The sequence below is a fragment of the Panthera onca genome, chromosome B3 (genome assembly GCF_046562875.1).
Source record: "Panthera onca isolate mPanOnc1 chromosome B3, mPanOnc1 haplotype 2, whole genome shotgun sequence".
NCBI classification, from domain to species: Eukaryota; Metazoa; Chordata; class Mammalia; order Carnivora; family Felidae; genus Panthera; species Panthera onca.
Genome location: NC_138344.1, coordinates 145,896,809 through 145,916,259, shown reverse-complemented (window position 1 = coordinate 145,916,259; position 19,451 = coordinate 145,896,809). Strand labels below are relative to the sequence as shown.

Here is a 19,451-nt window from a genome sequence, read left to right as displayed (position 1 = left end):
CGCTGGGGGTGGGCCCCGATGCCAGGCGGCGGGCACTTACTGTAACAGCTCTCGCAGGCTCGGCCGGCCCCAGGGCTCTGGCCTGGCGCCCCGGCCCCATTCACCACGCCTGCCTTGACGTTATTGACGCTGATCTGGTTCGGGTTTGGCTTGTTACTTAGGGTAAGGGAGAGAGGGAGGACGTCATGGGAGTGCCACGCCGCCTGTGTGCAGCTCCCCGGAAACTGAGGCTGTCAGGCACTGGCGGCCCCCGTCCACGCCCAGGGCAGGCGGTCTCTTGGCCACCAGAGCTGTGCTCAGCTCCGAGTGGAGCCCCAGGCCGGGTGGGCTCGAGTCCTGGAGCCCGTGCTTCCTGAGAGCCACTCCACACCCGCCCCAGCGGCCGAAGGGATGACAGGGGCCTGCCCGGTCCGCAGCCCCAAGGGTGGTGAGGACACGTGGACACGTGGACAGGTGGAGGGCTCACTCACTAGTTGGGAATATACACTTGCTTTAACTTGCTCTCCGCCTCCGCTGCTTTCAAGCGTTTCTGGAAACAGGAGCCACGTGTGAGGGGATGCGGGTGGGGGAGGGCGGCCCACCGGCCCCGTGTCCCCCGCGTCCCCACGGGCACCCACCTGCTGCACGTATCTGTCGGTGGTCTTCCACATGTAGTAGTACTCGATGATGCTGGTGAGCGACTTCCATGGCAGCTGCACGAGAGGGCGGGGCGTGAGGCCGCAGAGGGCCCCTCCCTCCCCGGCCAGGGCCCCTCCCTACCCCCCACCCCCCCACCCCCCCGCCCCCGAGTCCCTTTCCCCTGCACACGCGGCCTAGCGGCGCCCCTCCCAAGGACTCCAAGTTCCCGAAGCGTCAGCAACACAACTCCCGAGTTCTGTTCACACCGCTGCTTCCGGCACCAGCTTTGAACCCCAGGGGCTCCTGTCGGGCCAGCCCTTCCTGCTCTGCCTACGGAAACAGCGTCCTCTGAGCGCAGAGGAAGCGCGTCCGTGGCAGGGATTTAGCTACGAAACCCGTCTGTGCTGCGTCCACTCCACCTGTCACGGAGGTGGCAGCGTGGTCTCTAAGTTGGGGCCCCCGTCCTGTGGCCGCCACGTGAGCCTGGCTGGGCGTCATCTGCGGCCCCGTCTTCGAGCGGCTGCTATTTCCTGAGAGGGCCTTGCTCCCTGTATCTGGGACTCTGAGTCACTCCTGTCAGACTCTGGGCGCGTCAGGACGGCGGCTCTCCCTTCCACTGGGCCCCTCCACCTTTGGCGGGTCCCGTCTGCCTTCCGGAGGCTTCCCAGAAGCCAGCCCACCTGTGACGCTACATCAGATACTGGCCTGCCTGTGTGTCCCAGCCCCACCTGGAGGTCCTGCCGGCGACCCACTGGGTTCGCTGGGGTGGAGGCTGATCTCCTTTTAAACGAGTGTGTGTTTTCACAGGTCATAAGGGCTGGGAGGGGTCCCCGAGGGCACGGGCCCTGCTCGGACAGTCATTCCCAGGAGGGACACCCTCCAGGGACACAATACAAAGACGCCTAAAGACAAGCTCAGCTGCTTAACAGCAGCCATCAACTCACACAAGCACAGAGGTCAGTGCCGGGAGCCTGGGGTGACGCCCAGCGTGATGCCCAGCGCCGCTGACCTTGCACCTGGCAGCAGGTGCAGCTCTTGGCCCCGCCTTCCGGGAGCCGCAAACACACGGTGGGGCTGACACACGGTGGCGGCCCTGGGGAGTGGGGCCCCGAGCCCACCATGTGGCACTCACAAAGTCTTGCTGAATGTCCGTGAAGTCCTTCCCGTACTTCTCCAGGGCCTCCTCGAAAAGGCTGGCCTCCGAGGCGGACCATTCTTCCATCTCGTCCCTGCAGAGCACGGGCCCGCCCTGTGGCACCAGCGCCGAGATGGCCTTGGCAACGTCGTACACGCTCTTGTGCAGCGTGTCCATGGCGTGGAACTGTAGCAGGACACGCAGAGGTCACCCGGGTCATGTCCCAGCTGCCGCGAGGACCCGCAGACGCCCCAGGCAGGGCCGGCCGGCCGGCCCACCCACCCGGGAAGAGATGAGGACGGTCGCAGGAGGCAGCGGGGGCACAGGAGAGACGGAGGGGGGCTCGCTCCCACGCCTAGCCCGGTGGGCTCTCCGGGAGGGCACGGGATGGATGGACTACCCCAGCCTCACGGAGCCACCGGCCGGGAGCCCGGACACAGCTGGCCCCGGCAACAACCAGACGGGGTCCCGTGCAGACGCCCCGGCTTGCGGCCCCCTCACCAAGGTGATGTCCCGGGAGGCGGCCGCGGCGCTCATGTGCAGGCTGGGCTGTCGGACGGAGCTGCTGCAGTCCAGAGCCCTCGCGAAGGTGCCCACAGAGCTGGGGGGGGGGGGGGGGGGGCGGGGAGACACTGACCACCGGAGCCCGACGTGCAGAGGGCGCCCTGGCCAAACCCGGAGCACACCAAGATAAGGGGACACGGCTGGCTAGGAGGCCCCGGGTACCAGGGACAGAGCCTGCCGCCGGCCACCACCGCCTGGGGTTCCACCTCCCCAGCTCACTGCAGGGCCCTCCCTCCACAGTGAAGGCGCAGGGTCCAGAGGAGATGCATGGGAGCCTTCCGGGCGCCGTGTGCCCAGGGGGCACCTGTGTCCTCACAGGGCCTCCCCTCCCGCTGGCCCAGCCCCAGGGCTCCCCCAGGGGGTCTGCTGGAGCAAAGGCTGCTTCTTGGAGCACTGCCTCCCTTGTGGCTCTAAGGCCTGGGTCTTAAGGGCCACGTCCTCCCTTCTCAGCTACCTCCCCCGCCCCGTCTCCAGGACAAGAGCCCACAGCCCATCCAGACACAAGCCTAGCAACTCTATCCAGTCCTTCAGTCCTGGGGACCAGCCCTGTCCGCGCCTGGCCTGCAAGGCCCCGAGGTAAGCAGGCAGGTGCACGGGGGCCAGCCCCTCAAAGCCAGAGCTGCCCCCAGGACCCTCAGGGCCCCCGCAGCAGCCCAGGCGGCCCCTAAGAGCAGCAGGGACGAGAAAAGCTGCCTGGACCTATCTGGAACTGGGGAAGGGGGTGTCTCCACAAAGGGCCCAGCCAGCAGGGGCAGGGGAGCCGTTCAGCCCCTGTGCCTGGGGTCCAGGCAGAACCCCGACTGCCCCTGAGGCCCACTCACCGGGCCACCACCAGGAACTGGTCGATCTGCTTGTCTATGAGGGGGTTGTGGGCCTCCCACACCTTGGTCTCCAGGCGGGACTGGTCTCGGCCATCCTCCTCACCTAGGAGAAACGCGTGATAGGCTGCCAGCAGGACCCTAAGAAGAGCCCGTGGCTTGCAGCCTTTTGGAGCCAAGGGTCCTGGGGGATCAGCCTCCCGGCTGCAGGGCCACACACACCCTTGCCTCCGCTGGGACTCGGGAGGGCTCACTGAGCCCGGGGTGCAAGGCTGCAACACACGTTCACACTGCTGTCGGCCCAAACTTCCAGGTCTGCTCAGCACACAATGGGTTTTCACCTCTGCGAACACAGAGCATCCCAGCCCGGCTCTGGAGGAGGCTGAGGAGGCGCCTGGGGGCCGGGGGAGCGCCTGTGGCCCGAAGCAACCAGGCGTGGGGACAAGGCAGAGGAGGCTCGCTTTGGGTCTAATCAAGCTCCTGATCCCGAGACGCCACGGGGCCACACGGTCCACTCAACGGCCAGGTCGGGGGACTCTGACGTGGCCTCGTCCAGTGCTGGCGTCTGCCACCCAAGGGCCCCTCACAGTACCCAAAAGGCTGCATTTCAGTTTATCCTCCATCTATGTGACCCCCTGCCCCCCTGGCCGCTCCCAACTCTGCAGACTCCAGGGTCGGGGCGTCTCTGGGGGGCCGCGTCCCGTGCAGACGCGAGGGCAGAGCTCCTGAACCCCGCTGGCACAGCCGCTTCGCGGGAAGTACACTCACGGAGAACAGAGCGGAAGCTGCGGGAGACGCCCGGGAACAGCTGGCGTCCCCACGTGGCCAGCCCTTGTGGGTGAACACCTCACAGCCATTCCCGTCCCGCTCCCTGGCCGAGGCCACGTCCGCAACCGGCTCAGGCCCTCAGGCTGCACACGTGCAGGAGACGCACTCGCTCCCCTTGACTGTGGCGGCAATGGGCTCCCTACCACGCGCAGGAGCCCTCGCGGGCACATCCCACGAAGTCGGTGCCCAGGGCGCCCACCGGGGAGCCTGGGTGAACAGGTGGCTGGGGCCCGCGGGCTGCCGTGAGGCAAGGCGGAGCACGGGTGGGATGTTCCTGGCGTTGTAGGCAGTGCCCTTCCTAGGGGGACTCCCCTTGAGATACCCCGCCCCCCCGATATCTGGGGTCCCACGCTTCCTGGCCTCCACGGTTTGAGGGCCACGAGCTGCAACCGGCACCTGCTGGGTGCCACGGCGCACCCGCGTCAGACTTTAAACGTGTTAGGGGAGAGCGTGTGCCTTCATTCACTCTGTGCCCGGCTTGCCGCAGCACCCAGGAGCTGGGGGGCGGGGGCCCCGTGCCGCTCAACCCAGGCCCGGCACCGCCGGGGCAGCCCTCACGGCCTTCTCGGGCCTGCGGGTCAGGGGCCGAGGTCGTCTCCTGCCCGGCACCCGGGTCACGGCCCAGGAAACTGAGGCTGGCTGACATTCGAGCCGCCCGCTCGGGGTCCTTCTCCAGTTACCCCCAGACGCGTCGCCCTCAGCTGGGCCGGGGAGGCGGGACCCGGCAACGGCCGCGGTCAGGCTGGCAGACAGGGGCTGCCACGGGGACACCGTCACGTGGCAAGCAGCGGAACAGTACGGGGGGGCGGGAGGTGGGGAGCGTGCGGCTCCGGGCAGCCCCCAGAAGCGGCCAAGGACCAGAGGGCGGGACATAGGGCGGAGGGCACCCGTGCGCTTCCTGGCGTAGGTCCCCTGCCGCGCGCCGCCTCACCTCCGACTGGACGCACCACCAGCCAAGGGGGAGCCAGCGTGCGAGCGCGCGTGTGTGAGCGTGTATGCACGGATGTGTGTGCACGCGTCCACACGTGTCCGTGAGCACATGCGTGTGAGCACGCGTGTGCATGCGCGTCGTACGTCACGTGGGCATGTACGTGGGGGTGGGGCGCGTATGCGCATAAAAGAAAAGAACACACGCCAGGCGAGACCAGACGTTTTTAAAAAACTAAATCGGCTTCAGAGAAATAGCCCGTTACGTCTGCAGAGCGAGGTCCTGAGAGAGCAGCAGAGAGGGAAGGAGGAGAGAAAGGGGCCCCAGGACCCCAGACCCACTGGCCCAACACACAGCTCGCTGCATACAGAGCACACACCGGTCCCGAGGAGCTCACTGAGGGCCGGGAGACCCAAGACCGCGCCTCGAGTGGGGGGGGGTGGGACACAGGACTGAGGCCGGGCTGGCGCCACAGGAGGAGCTCAAGTGAGGAAGACCCCCAAGGAGATCATCATGGCCTACAGGCCCTGGGGTTAGCTGTCAGTCCGGTAGGGGCACCTGCGAGGAGGGGTGGGGCCGGGGAGGCCCACGGGGTGGTTCCCCAGTGGATGGCGGCCACGGGCGGCCCATTAGACTCAAGGGGCGCAGAGTACGCAGGGCTGCGTGGGCTCCACGCCCGTGAGCCCCGGCCACCAGCACCCTAGCCGCCCACAGCTGCTCCTCAGCCGCTAGCCAGACCTCCTGCCGAGACAGGACGCACAGCCCCTCTGGTCGCTGCGGGGCGCACGGAGTCCCGGAGGGCGCTGCCCACCGGCAGAGGCAAGGTGAGCCAATTCATCCAACCAAGTTTTTTGGAAACAAAGCTCCAAGAGCCGCGCAAAGGAAACGCAGCTGGTGCGCGGACGCCCTGCTGGCGGCCCAGAGCCCTACCTTCCTTCAGCAGGTCAGTGATGTCCGCCTGGTACCGGTTCCCCACACGGATCTCTCCCTTATCTGCCAGCAGGGTTTTCTGCTGGGGGTCGTAGACTAGAGAATAGAAGAAGAAATCCTGAAAAACAGCACACAAGACCGCGTCAGCAGGGTGCCAGAGAGGCCTCACCCGGAGCCCGCAGCCGCGGGGCCGTGAGGAAGCAGGAACACAAAACCCCACGCCGCACAGGCTGGCAGGCCGTGGCCAGGGAGCGTCCGGCCCAGTTCACGTGCAGCCGTCACCGTGGATGCACCACGGGGCCACAGAAGGTTCTGGACTCCGTGCCTAGGGCCGTGCTTCTCAGGAACCGCGCCAAGCCGCTTTGCTCATTTCCAGCGAGTTCAGAGGCCTGACCGGCCCACCCTCGGGGCTCGCCCTGCGGTATTCCGGTGACCCTCTGCTGCCCTAGGCCCCCAACTCTGTTGGGCCCCCTGTAGCCACCCTGCCTGCTCTACTTCCCTGACGCCTGAGGGGCTGTGTGCAGACAGGGCTCGTTTCTGCCACGGCTCAGCGGCCAGTCCTCACGCTTTTGAGGACAACGCGCTCCCCAAGCAGGCGAGGGGACACCAGCAAAGGGCCAGGCCCCCGCCCCGGGGACACACGCGGGCCACAGCCCACAGCAGATCATCCTGTGAGACTGACACCACGGCTCCCTCCGGACGGCTCTCACCTGCCACCGGCTCCTGGCTCACTCAGCAGGACCGACCTGGGGCTTGTCCCCTGGCTGGTGGCTCCCTGCCCGCTCGGCAGGATTGACCTGGGGACTTGTCCCCCCCGGTGGCTTCCCTGACTCCCGGCGAGGAGCCTGAGAGCGGCCGCATCACCGTCCTCACGTCTGCACCCCGTCCCCCAGCCACCGCAGACCTCAGCTCCCCAACGAGCCGGGCTCTGCATGGTGGGAAGGGACCGGGGCTGAGAACGAGCGGGTCGCCTCGGGCCAGCCCCCTCACCTGCCCCAGGATCTCCTTGCCCGGCCACCTGCCCCAACCTGTCCTTCTCATAGCGTCCCAGCCCCTTCAGACCCCTTCTCCACGTCCTCAGTGCCGGCTCTGCCCAGGCCATGCAGCTCCCCAGGGACAAACCCGTTGTCTGGGAACATTTTCACCTGTCACAACTTGGGGGTGGCATCAGTGGGGACCATCCCACAAGCGCATGAGGTCCCCATGCGTGTCTGTGGGACCAGGAGGCGGTCCCATGGCCCCAACTCCTGGCAACACTGACGATGCTGATATTACAGACTCGGGAACCCTTCCGTGGCCTGGCCGCCTTGGCTCCGGCTCGGCCCAGGGACGGTGTGAGCGGGTGGCCTGCAGGGGCACACACCCCCGGCTGAGCCCCCGCGGGGTGGCTGCGGCCTGGCAGGGGGCGGGGCGGCCAGCCTCACCTCCCGCTCCAGGTAGGACTTGAGCGACTCTGTCTCGTTGAGCAGGGTGACGCTGCATTTCCCTCTGCAAGAGAAGGGCAGGCGTCAGAGGGGCAGGGTGGACCCCGGGCACCCGCCGGGCCGCTGGGTACCTGATGTGAGTGGCCGGCAGCGACTCCAGCTGCCGCGAGAGGAACAGCTCGCGGTGCCGCAGCTGGTGCTTGAGCTTCTCAGGCAGGTCTGCCGTTTCGGGGTTCTCCACCTCCTCCTCCGTCTCCCCTGAGGGGGCGAGGGTTTCCCATGAGCTCGCCGCCCCAGGGCCCCCAGCCTGGCACCCGCCCAGCCGGCTCGTGAGGACCCTCCCGCACAGGCAGCTCTCACCTTCCTCGCCGCTGTCGGCCCCCGGTCCGGTTCTATAGCAGACTGACAGAGCTACGTGGCAGACAGACAGACAGACAGACAGACGGTACCCAGACGGCAGGTTAGCAACAGAGCACTGCTGGCCCACCCGGCCACCCATGGCCCGGGGCAGCCCCAGGTCAGGTCGGCAGTGCACCTGCTGTTCCCAGAGTGCTGACCCAGGCGCCCTCAGCCACCCCTCCGGAGCTGGCACATTGGTGCCCACAGGAAGCACACAGTACCAGGGATCAGGGGACCTTGGAGACACGGTGGAAGTCTGGGGCGGTGCGGGGGACGAGGGGGCCAGGGCAGGGACACGCAGAGGTTGGCTATCCCACAGGGGCTGCTGCACTTGGGCAACATCTGGGAACCCCATTCTCCATCCTGGGCCCTCCCTCCGCCCCCGCCCCCCACCCGCCACAGCCCTCTGCTGCCCCCCTGTGGTGACTGCAGGGAGTCCCCAGCCCCCCCCTCCCCCACCCAGCCCCCGCCCGGCTCAGACAGAGGCCCCGGGCTAGGGACACCAGGGGAGGTGGTCCTGTGTTTGCTCCAGGCGTGTGGGCCACCAGAGTCCGAGTGTCCACCACTGGCTTTGTCTTCCCCTGCCTGCCCTGCCCACTCCTGCAGACCCATAGGCACAATGCACCCCCAGCCGGGGGACACTGCCATTGTCCAGACACCCGCCAACCAGCCCACCTTATGCTCACGGCAGTCCTGTGATGGCACCGTGGGCCCAGGCAGCATGGCTAGGAACAGGGCCAGAGACCATCATCCTGGGACCCTCCCCACAGTGGCTGGGAGACCCCCACCCATCATGGCCACCATCAGCAGTGGCAAGGAGGGGCCCCAGGAGTGGCCACGGCTAGGGCCACATCAGCACCTGAGGAGACGGGGAGAGAGCGAGCTTCCCACAGCCCCTGTGCTCCAAGCCTTCCTTCGCGCCTGGTGGACCCCTGGGTGTGGGTGGCACTGGGGCACTTGGTCTCGAGGAACCCAGGGGGTCAAGGTGGGGGAAGGCAGCCTGTGGTGCAGAAAACCCTGCTCTGGGATCCAGTGCGTCCTGGTCCCGGGCCGCGTCGGGGGCCGGCCCTCCCCGGCACAGGCAGGCCCTGCACTCCCACCGCACCCCTGGGACTGACACACACCCCGTGAGCCCCTGCAGCCTACTCTATCACCTGTGCCTGCCGTTCTCCCAGGGCAACAGGGTGCTGCTGTCTCAGGACAGCCCTGTGCGTGCGGGCGTGTGCGTGTGCGCGTGTGCACGCGCAAGTCTCAGGGCAGGGGGCCGCGGCCACGTCCGCTATGGGCTGAGGAGGTCGTTGTGGTTCCCCACAAGGGGCAAGGGCTGAACAAAAGGTGGCTGGGAGACCTCAGGAAGGGCTTCACTGCTGCGGGGATGCCCACGTGGCCGGGGACACCTGGCCCATGCTGGGGGCTGGACGCCCTGGCAGTGGTGGGCAGGGCTTCTGTCTCAGGCACCCAGACCCAGAAGAGACCCTAGCAGCTGACTGGCCATGTGGGCCAGGGGCCTGCCTGACCAAGCAGCGGGCCCCCTGGGTGTCTCCCTTTCACCAGAAGGGTCCCCGGGAAACCCCAGAGTATCCTCACACCCTCCCCTCGATGCTGGGCTGGGGCCTGGGCAGAAGGGTGGATCAGCCTCACCCTGGCCACAGCGAGCTCACGGAGGGACGCACGAGCAGAGACAGCCCCACGCAACACGGTTCCCGGGAACACTACTGCAAGACAGAGCGGCCGGCACAAAGCACGGGGCTTCCCAGAAAGTACCAGCAGGGCCCTGCCCTGACGAGGCCGTGCCACCGGCCTCACTGGGCCCCGTCACGCATGACATGCACCCCGGGACAGCGCTCTGGGGAGCCGCGGAGGCCACTGCCCTCCCAGCAGCTCCAACATGGTCGTCCTGGCAACAGCGCCCCCCAGGTGCTTCCTAGAGCCCTCTTGGCCACCAGCTGACCTCTGGGGGGCCTGGCAGCAGGAGAGCCCGGCCCTGAGGCCACGGTGTGCCACCACGTACTGAGGGGGTGAGGACTGCGGTCGCTCTGGGCGAGGCAGCGGACACGGGGGGAAGAGATCCTCGAGCATCAACAGCGCAAGTCAACAGTAACTCCACCCAACCTGGGCCACAGACACCGGGGTCTGGCCAGCCCACCCCTCAAAGTCCCTCCCACCCTGTGGCATGGAACAGAGACCACCCTTGCTGATGTCTGTAGGGCCAGCAACCTAACAGACCCGTCCTCTGGACTGTGGGCCCGAGACCCCCGGCTCTCTGCCCCGACACCCACGGCCAGGAGGGCAGGGGTGGTGGGTGCGGGCTTTGGGGCTGAAGATCGAGAATGTATGCTTCCCGGGGGCGCTTCATCGTCCACAATTAGACACAGAGCCACCTGTGTCACAAGAAGGCCACCGGTCATAGGACATGCACCGAAGCCTGGACCCGTGGCCTCCCCGTGACCACAGACGTCCCCTCGGTGGACATCTCCTGGGAGGCCAGGCGAGGCGAGGCCAGCACAGAACAGGCTGCACTGATCCTGGCAAGGGTGCGGCCCCCCATGCCAGACCTCACTGCTTCTCTCCTCGCCCCTGAAGCCTTGGGAGACCCAGGCCTGGAGCACCCTCTGACCCCTCCAGGACCCACGGAGGAGCCCGACCTGGCCTGGGCGTCCTGCCTCTCACAGCACCGTGCTGGGGACACAGGCAGAGGGGGTCCCTGGCCTGACTGCTGCCCTGACCTGGAGCCTGACGGACGAGAAGTCGTGACTCCCCCGTGTCTGGACCTCCACCCAGAGGAGCCAGGGTTGATCGGCGGCGGGGGGGGGAGGGGGGGGGGCGGGGCACAGGGGAGGCCTTCACCCATGCAGGAACGATACCCGGTAAACTCCCTAAGAACGGTTCCTGTCCCCTGGCTGGATGGCCCTGTAGGCAAGCACCTGGGAGCCAGGGTCAGTCACAGTCACAACCACTGGTGTGCCCCCCCATCCCAGGAGGGAGAGTCTGGGACCCCTCCCCTTGCTGCCTGGTGGGAGGGGCCGTGCAGGACCCGGGGCTGGAGGTGCACACGGGCAGCCGCACCCCCACGTACGTGGGAGCAGATGCAGGCCGGGCCCCAGCGGATGCCTGTTTTCAATCAGGAGCCTTGGCCACCGATGGGGAGGGAGACCTCAGGGCTCCTGCCAGGCTGCTGGGAGCCCCCCCAACATCAGTGACTCCAAGACTCAGGCTTGAACTACAAATAGAGAGACTCTGGTTCTAAAAGCACTTTCCAGACACCAGCGTAAACCTCCTGGCCAAGTGGAAAGGAGTGAGGCGTAGCGGGACCAGCAGAGTCCCCGCCCCCGCCCCCTGCAGCCCCCTCCCACCTGGCCTCCCTGAAACATCCCAGGACGGCTCGATCATATCAGGAAAAGTCCTGCAGCAAGCACACAGCAGGCCCACCTTTCAGAGAAGGGGACCCCGGGGGACGAGCACAGAGACCCATGCGCCCAGAGCCCAGGTTACAGCTACAGGACAGGTGGCCTCACCAGCCCAGGACCCCACGAGCCGACCCAGGGAGGGGCGGGGGAGGTGGGGGCCAGCCCAGGGGGAAGCAGGAGGGGAAGGTGGGGGCTGGGCCCAGGGGGAGGGGGCGGGGAAGGTGGGCCCCCGCGCCCTGCAGGAAAGGCCCAGACTCACTGGCGTGCTTGTCGGCCAGGGCGATGAGGGTGCTGGAGATGTCCCGCCTCCGGTAGAAGCACACCACCTTGGCCTCCACGTTCCCGTTGGCGGTCTGGAACAGCAAGGCAGGGTCTGAGGACTACCCCCCTCCCCCCACCCCCCACCAACTGACAGCCCCCAGCAGGGCCGACTCTCACATGGGACCCTGAGTGTGACCAGGAACAGACCCATCACAGGAGGGGCCGTGCCCGGGAAGATACGGGGCAGTGACACCTCCAGCCGGCCGGGGATGGGATGCACAGACCTAAGCCCAGCCTGTGCCCCTCCCCTCCAGGTCTGTCTCCCCCCCCCCCCAACCCCTCCCTGTGCCCCTCCCCTCCAGGTCTGTCTCCCTCCCATCCCCCTCCCTGTGCCCCTCCTCTCCAGACCTGTCTCCCCTGCCAATCCCCTCCCTGTGCCCCTTCCCTCCAAGTCTGTCTTCCCTCTCTCCCCACTGTGCTGTCTCCAGGACACAGGTGGACCCCAGCCCACCAGCTGGGGCTCACTTCTGCTGGTCTCCGTGTCCCTCCCCCAGGCCTTGCTCGCTCAGGGCCAGCAACTGGTGGACATTCGGCCAAAGGCGGCTGTGCCTCGGCTCCTGGAACACCCTGCCTTTCCAGCACCCCTCTGGGTGTGACCAAGGCCAGCTGACCCCTGACCCCGGTGCCAGGGAGCAGCCCCCAAGGGGCTGGGAGCAGCCGATGCGTGCCCTGGGGACGATGCCGCCATCCCAGGGCTCAGAGACGCCTTCAAGGGCTTTCAGAGACTTTGACCAACACGGGAAGAGAGCAAGACGCTGAGGGAGTCTCCTGGGTTAGGGTTAGGAACAGACCCTTCCTCAACTAACGGGAGCTTCCAGAACCTTCAATGACACCAGGCTCATGACCACCACTCCCACCTTCCCAGGGTGCAGCGTTCTAGCGTTTACATCCTTAAACGAAGTCGTCTCTAGGTCGAGTGTGGACCGTCCGGCTCATTCCACGGAGCCAACAGCCTCTTAGGAAGTCTGGCGATGTGTCACACACTGAGCCCCGGGCACTCCCCGAGGCTAGCAGACCACCCTCCGCCTAGAAGAACCGACCACCTTCCAGGAAAGCAGGGTAGCCGCGGCGAACGCTCCCTGGAGCCCGCGGACGCCCCGGTGTCCAGTGCGCGCGCATGCCCCACGGCAGTCACGCCCTCGTAAACGGCTTCGGTGCTGGGAGACGCTTAAAGCTGCCTCGGCCACGGGGCCCACGTGGAACAGTGTCTCCTAGAAATGGCTCCCAGGATGGCCTGCTGGGCTCCAGGTGAGGAGACGCTTCGCGGGGACCGCCCCCCAGGACCGTCGTCAGGGCCGCGGCAGCGTCAAGGGCGAAGTCTGACACGACAGCCACTGGACCTGTGAGCTCGGGAGCGGCGCCCCCTCATCCGTGGGGCCGGAGGGTGGCCTGCTGTCTTCAGGGCCCAGGTCCACCACGGAGCTCGCCCGGCAGGGTCTGTGGGGCGCAGCCCTCGGCCCCCACTCGTGGTGGCCCGGCCCAGGCCCGACCCTGGAGACCCAGCACGTGCACCCCTCTCCCCCACACGCCCAGGAGGATGGCTGGCAGCTGGGGGGCAGGGGCTCTCCGCGTGGGTCCCAGGCCCTCCCCCTTGGGGTCCGTGACCCCTCTTCGTCCACCTTCTGTGCTGTGCTGGGCCTGACGTTTCCACACACCCTCACAAAGCCAGACACCGATCTTCCAAAATTTGGCTTCTAATTCCAGGACGGCCTCCCCGCCAGGACCCCAGGACCCCCCCCCACCCCTCCCCGGTTCCCACACCCCAGATGCCAGGCCCCGCCCCTTTTCTTTCAAGCCCACGGTTTCCTTCAGCCCCTCAGGCCCCTTCGGGACCTAACTTCCCGTGGAGAAAAAGCCAGTGCAAGAGAGACTCAGGCAGGGTTCTGAGAAGAAGATGTGACAATTACTTTGAAGGTTTATAAAAGCCCAGAGTCCTGGGAGGGGTGGGGACCTCTGTCACCCGCCACCTCACAACACAGGCTAGGCTTCATAGGAGGAGGTGTAATATCCAAGAAGAGGTCCCCGAAGAGCAGACCCCTGAACCAGTATGACCACTGCTGTGGCTTTTTTGACAGGTTTTAAAAGAAGACTCATTTTAGAATCATTTCCAACTTACAGAGAAGTGGGGGGGGGGGGGGAGTGCGCTGCCCCTGCCCCCCCCCCACCCTCCTGCTGATTCACCCACTCTTGTCTGCGGGTGCCAGTGCTGCCTGGGCCCCAACCTGCTGTCCCACCTCTCAGGCAGGGCCTGGGCTCACCCTCAACTCATCACCTAACCCTGGGCTCTGGCTTTATTGCCAACAGCTCCAGGTTTTACCTTCCACCTTTCTGTGGACAGGGATGTCACCCCCCCCCCCCCCCCGCCCCAGTACAGACAGGGCTTTTACTAAAATTCAAGGCCTTCCTTGAACACCTGGCTCCCCTGGGCCGTTCCCCCGTGACCACGCCCAAGGGACAATGTGGGGAACACACCAGGGACGCATGGGGGACACTGCTCTGGGGTCCAGGGCTCGGGGCGGGGGAGTCAGTGGCCAGGGTGGGACCACCTGCAAACTGACCCCCTTGCAGCCCCTGCTGGGACCCACTCGCCTGGCCCCACTCTGAGTGGCTCCAGAATCCACTTCAGTCAGGCCTGAGTCCCACGTTCCGTGGGGCGGCAGGGGGAGGCTAATGGGGGCTGAAGATGTGCCCACCAGCGTCCGAGCCTGCAGGCCACCCCGTCCTTTTACATGTGATCCCAGGCAAGTCTCTTCGCCACCCTCCCACCTTGACCTGACCTGTCCTCCCACCCCATCGGGGCCCCTGTCCTTTTACATGTGACCCCAGAAAGGTCTCTCTGCCCCCACCCGGACCTGACCTGTAAGGGGGTCCACAGGCACACAGACCCAGGGGTCCGACCAGGCTCAGAGCTGACAAACATCGGCAACCGCCCCTGCTCTTGTCGGTGCCTCCCGGTCACACAACGGGCTCTCCATGTCGCAGCCCAAGCTAGGGGCAGGGACTGCGCCAGCCCGGTCAGCGAGGCCACCTACGGCCATCTATAGTCACCTGCCCCGGGCTGCAAAACCCACTGTCAGTGGCAACTCCAGCTGGCAGCCTGGGGAGGGGGGGGGAGGACCCCCGCCTCCCCCAGCGACGCGCTTTCGCGCGACTGCCCCTTAAGCAACCTCTCTCTGTTGCTTCCTTGTGACCCAAGTCAGCACAAGCTGACACGTGTGGGTGGGTGACCGGCTAAGGATGCCGCCCGCCCCTCCTCCTGGGGCCCCTGACGCTGGGGCCGCTATGAGCAGGTTCCTGCCAATGAGGCGCCCGCGGGGCACAGGGCCTGGCAGCACAGTGGCCTCAACACGTCCTGGTCGCCCGCCCCGGCCCTGAGACCTGCGGACCCGGCCTCAGGGCACAGGCTCTCCCCCCCCCCCCCCCCCCCCCGCGGTGCTGCCGCTGCTGGAGGCTCTTGGGGGCACAGGTGCCGCTAAGTTCGGCCTTCTCACCCCTCCCCGCCTCCTGCCGAGCATCCCAAGCCACACTGCCACCAAGCCTGAGGAAAGCAGCTTCAGGGAGGGCCTCGAAGAGCACAGCAAGGTCTTCCATGGCCAGTAAGCGACCGCCGCAGCCCTGCCCCCCCCCAGGAACCAGGGGGGGAAGGGCCCACAGGGCCAGGGAGTGCACTGACCCGATGCCCCTGCGCCGTGGCCACAGCGGACACACGGGAGGCGTGGGCCCAGCGCCCGGCCCCAGTCATGGCCTCACCCCACGCCCGCCCAGCCTGGGAAGGCCTGCCAGAGGCTCCAGGGACATGGATGGAGGGGAGGACGGTGCACGTGAGCAGGAAGGAGGCAACGTATGGGCAGGGCCCACAGGGGACCGTGGCTGCCCAGGCAGCTTCCTTCCTTCTACAGCGGGGCCTCCGGAACCTCCAGCCCAGACACCGCTGGGACGCTCCTGTCCCGTTTGAGCCCCTGCTAGGCACACCCGTCACAAGGCCACGGGGGCGCCACCGCCCGACTCTCCAAGGATAGGAACCGGTTCCAGGCAAGTGAGCCTTGGTACAAAGCTACCAGAGGGTCTGTGGCCAGCCCCAGAGCCCCCCGCCGGCAGGACCCCCAGCATGCACGCACACACACGCACACACACGCATGCTCACACTACCTTGTTGAGTTCCTCGATTCTGCGGATCAGGTACGGGTTGCTGGAAGAGTTCTCGAAATAGACGTAGTCTGCAAACAGGAAGAGAGAGTGTCACCCACAGCACTGAGCCCTGGGGAGCAGAGAACAGGAGGACACAAAGAATACGGGGTCCACACCATCCCAGTGGGGAGAGGAAGTAACCAGAGACATGTCAGCGGGTGCTGGGCACGGGCTCAAGACGAGGTGGGAGGCGGCCACCCCAGACAGGAGCCCACCCCCAACCCCCATCCCTGGGGCCCTACACCAGCCGCCCACTGGGAGCTCTATCCTCCCAGGAGGGGCTGGGGGTACCACACCGCAGCTCCGCCCTGGGGACGGCTTCCCAGGGGCCACTGCTGCCTGAAAGGTGGGCCCTGAGTCACACAGGCTGGGCGGGCAGGACAGCCAAACACTGCCACCATGAGCCCCAGAGACCATGGCGGCATGCTGGGCGGGGGGCCACCACGGCCCTGCATCTCCTCCCCCTGCCCCGATGAGCCCCTGGCAGTGAGCGGAGGCCAGGGCCTGGGGTGAGGATGGCGTCAGGTACCAGAGGAACAAGGCCCAGACGAGCTACCACCGCCCGGCGGGCCCCCCAAAATGCCAGGTCAGCACGGGCTTCCCTCAGGCTCCATCTCGGGGAGACCTGCCCTGGGAGGCTCACACGGAAAGCCCAGGATGGCCACGAGACCACCGAGTTGCCAGCGGGGCCCCCTGGCTGACGCCTAGGCCAGCTGGGGGAGGTTCGGCGCCGGGGACGCCTCCGCCTGCCCCTCGGTGCCCACAGGGCAGGCCTGCGGGGGACGGCTGGTCGGGAGGCTCAGGCTAAGGCCTGGACGCGGCCCAATGCCCCCACTGAGCACAGATTCTGCGGAAGGACCTGGCCCGGCCCGGCCCACCCGGGCTGCCTGGGACCCCGAGGAGGGGCCCGAACAAGCACGTGTCGCCTGCGGGGCTCACCGGTACAGCCGGAGGACACGGCTGCATCAGACGCGGCCGTGCCCTCACCAGAGCCCCACGGGACCAAGAGGCAAAGACACCAACAACCCACAGGGGCATGCTCATGGGTTAGGGGAAAACAGGGGTCAAGGAGGGGCCGTGGACGGGCGCGAGGTCCGCTTTGAGGGAGACGGAAAGTGAATGCGGAGCGTGGCGCCGCTGCTCAGCTCGCAAAAGAGGAAACTTCAGGGAACTGCGCGCTCAGAACGGGTGGATCCTACCAGGTGCAACTTACATCTCGGAAACGCACTGTTTACACAACGGTCTCACGTTGATCTTCTAAGCTTCTGTTCTAAGAAACTAAAGAACGAATTAAACCAAAAATGTCACTCACGTGCACTCCAGCCCGGAGACAACCCAGCCGCTCACGACTCCAGCGGCCGACCCCTCCAAGGGCGCCTCCCAGGGTGGCGGGCAGGGGGCCCGGGGAGCAGGAGCCACAGAGCCCCACACTCTCCCCGGAATTCACAGAACCGTGCACTCGAGGAGCGCGCGTGGCTGCGCGTCGGCTACGCTGCGGGTGACGGGAAACCGAGCGACGCAAGACCGCAGATAACGAGCCAAACGCAGGACAAGTGAAAACAAGCGCGAGAGAGGAAGCAAAGGAAGGACGCGGCTTCACCGCAACACCGGTAAGCGGGCACACCCAGGGTGGGCTGACCAAGGAGCCAGAGACCCGAGCTAGGGACGCCGGGGCGGGGGCGAGGGCGAAGGGGTGCGACGGGCACTGGGCACGGCTTCGCGCCAGGAACGGAGCCCGGGGAAGACTGGGCAATGCTTCACAGACACGAAGCCCCGAGCTCTCCGTGGAGAAGCCGGTACCCTGACGTCTGCTAAAGGAACTGGGCTCATAGATAAAACACCTTCCAAAGTCAACCAAGAAAGTAAAAAGAGACGGCAGACAGACAGACGGCCCTCCAGGCCCAGGCGGCGTCACTGGGGAACCCGCCAGATGCAGGAGCGGGATCTGACACCAGCTCGTCCAGAGAGCAGACGCGGAGGGACGTGGAGGGAACGGTCCCCACCGGCCCTCGTGGCCACGACGCCAGCACCGTGGCCACGGAGCGCGGGACAACAAAGCGGCTCAAGGAAGCGGCAGCACACCCAGGCCAGGTGTACACGGAGGGGACGATGCGTCGCAGCCACCGGATCCCCCTGAAAACACCGAAGCCCGCGGCAGCCGGGCAGGGAAGGAAGGCTGTGCGGCTGTCTCAGTGGATGCAGGACAGACACGTGCTCCCGACGAAAACTCTCTCAGGAAACCGGAAATCAGAGGAAGCGTCGTCAACCCGATAAAAGGCGCACGTGGAAAATCTAGAGCTGACGTCACACCCGACAATGAAGAACCACGCCTTCCCCCCAAAATCAGGAGTGACGTGAGCACATCGGCTCTCCCTGCCGTGCACACTCCGTCGCCAAAGTCCGCGAGGAAGAGAAGTACAGACACCGGGAAGGGCCCTCCGTCTGCAGAAGACACGCCGTCCACACGGAAATTCCCGGAGTCCACACAAAAGCCATTGAAACGAATGAGGGTTTAGCCAGCTCCCAGAACAGAAAACAGCACATGGACGGTACTATTTACAATAGGCCCGAGGAGCATTAAAAACCTAAGTATCCATTTGGGAAAAGACCTACAGATCTTCAAACGTCGAAAGCCCTGCGCACGGATCTGGCAACTACAAAACACTGGGGAGGAAAAAGAGCGAAGAAAGGGGTCACAGGTTAGAATGCAGGCGCGGTCAAGGGCCAGGTGGCAAAGACCTGAGGCCTGCAGGGCAGGACGCTGCACCAGGAGTATTTTGTAGGTACGAACGCAACACTCCCACACACCTTTATCGATGAAATTAAAATGAAACAGTAATAACCAGACACAGTCTTTTATGACTCTTTTAGAAACTTTTTAATGTTTATTTTATTAATTTTTGACAGAGAGAGACAGAGGCAGCATGAGTGGGGGAGGGGCAGAGAGAGAGGGAGACAGAATCCGAAGCAGGCTCCGGGCTCCGAGCCATCAGCACCGAGCCCGACGCGGGGCTCGAACCTATAAACCATGGGATCATGACCCGAGCCGAAGTCGGACGCTCAGGTCCTGAGCCGCCCAGGCACCCCTCAAACGCAATCTTTCGGAACAACACAAGCCTACTACGGAGAAGAACTGAACTGTTTTGGGACCTTTTGCTTCCCCGCGGTCCAGAGTCAGCGTCGAGCACCATCCAGACTGACAGCGATGCCCGTCAAGTGCTGACGTGTGGCGCGGCGGGTGTGGCCAAGCACGGTATCTACGGGCAAGCATACGCTCTCCTGGGCACACTCACCGCTTGGAAAGCCTACGCCAAGCTCCATCAGGTTTTTCTCCTTGACGTTCTCCTTTCAGCAGACAGGAAGGCCTGGACTGCCCACACCCTGCATGTCTGCATGTCCGCATGTCCCAAAGGAGAGTATGGCCCCTAACCTGCTCCCGGGGGGTAACCCCAAGCCCTTGGGAGTCCCACGCCTGGTGAGCCACGGCTCACTGGGGATGTGCGGCCACATGCCCACGAGGTCGGGCGAGCACGCTTCAGGCACATGGTCACGGGTGGTGGCCAGAGAACCAAGCACTGTCCATGGATCGCTGGGAGAGGCCGGCTGAAAGCCTGATGTGCTCGTTACTTCCGCTGACTTTGGTGCGAACGCTTCTGTTGTAACCAACCGTAAGGAGGGGTATGAAGGCCTCAAGGAGCCCTCGGGCCCACAGTGGCGCAGCAGGAGACCCTCCACAGCAGGGGACGCGGGAGCTGCTGGCAGTCAGGCCTTGGAAACACAGAAAGTCCCTCGGGGCGTGAATGGGGTCCGGAAGCACTGTCGGAGCCCTAGATGAGGTCCCTGTACATGGGATCGGGGCGGAGATCTGCCTCTCGTCGTAGCCAGGACGCT

General features: G+C 65.8%; 1 protein-coding gene across 3 annotated transcripts in view; it reads right to left on the bottom strand.

The window, feature by feature from the left end:
• MTA1 (metastasis associated 1) overlaps nucleotides 1-19,451 on the bottom strand; it is a 34,957-nt gene that overhangs the window by 6,125 nt on the left and 9,381 nt on the right. For all 3 annotated transcript variants that reach the window (XM_078447758.2, XM_078447757.2, XM_078447756.2), the window contains exons 2-13: nucleotides 15,522-15,589; nucleotides 11,311-11,404; nucleotides 7,606-7,656; nucleotides 7,377-7,503; nucleotides 7,246-7,309; nucleotides 5,822-5,939; nucleotides 3,139-3,241; nucleotides 2,255-2,354; nucleotides 1,751-1,939; nucleotides 618-692; nucleotides 471-529; nucleotides 41-156 (exon numbers count right to left, since the gene is read on the bottom strand). In XM_078447758.2, the coding sequence (XP_078303884.1) occupies nucleotides 41-156; nucleotides 471-529; nucleotides 618-692; nucleotides 1,751-1,939; nucleotides 2,255-2,354; nucleotides 3,139-3,241; nucleotides 5,822-5,939; nucleotides 7,246-7,309; nucleotides 7,377-7,503; nucleotides 7,606-7,656; nucleotides 11,311-11,404; nucleotides 15,522-15,589 (1,164 nt within the window). The remainder of the gene's footprint in view (nucleotides 1-40; nucleotides 157-470; nucleotides 530-617; nucleotides 693-1,750; nucleotides 1,940-2,254; nucleotides 2,355-3,138; nucleotides 3,242-5,821; nucleotides 5,940-7,245; nucleotides 7,310-7,376; nucleotides 7,504-7,605; nucleotides 7,657-11,310; nucleotides 11,405-15,521; nucleotides 15,590-19,451) is intronic.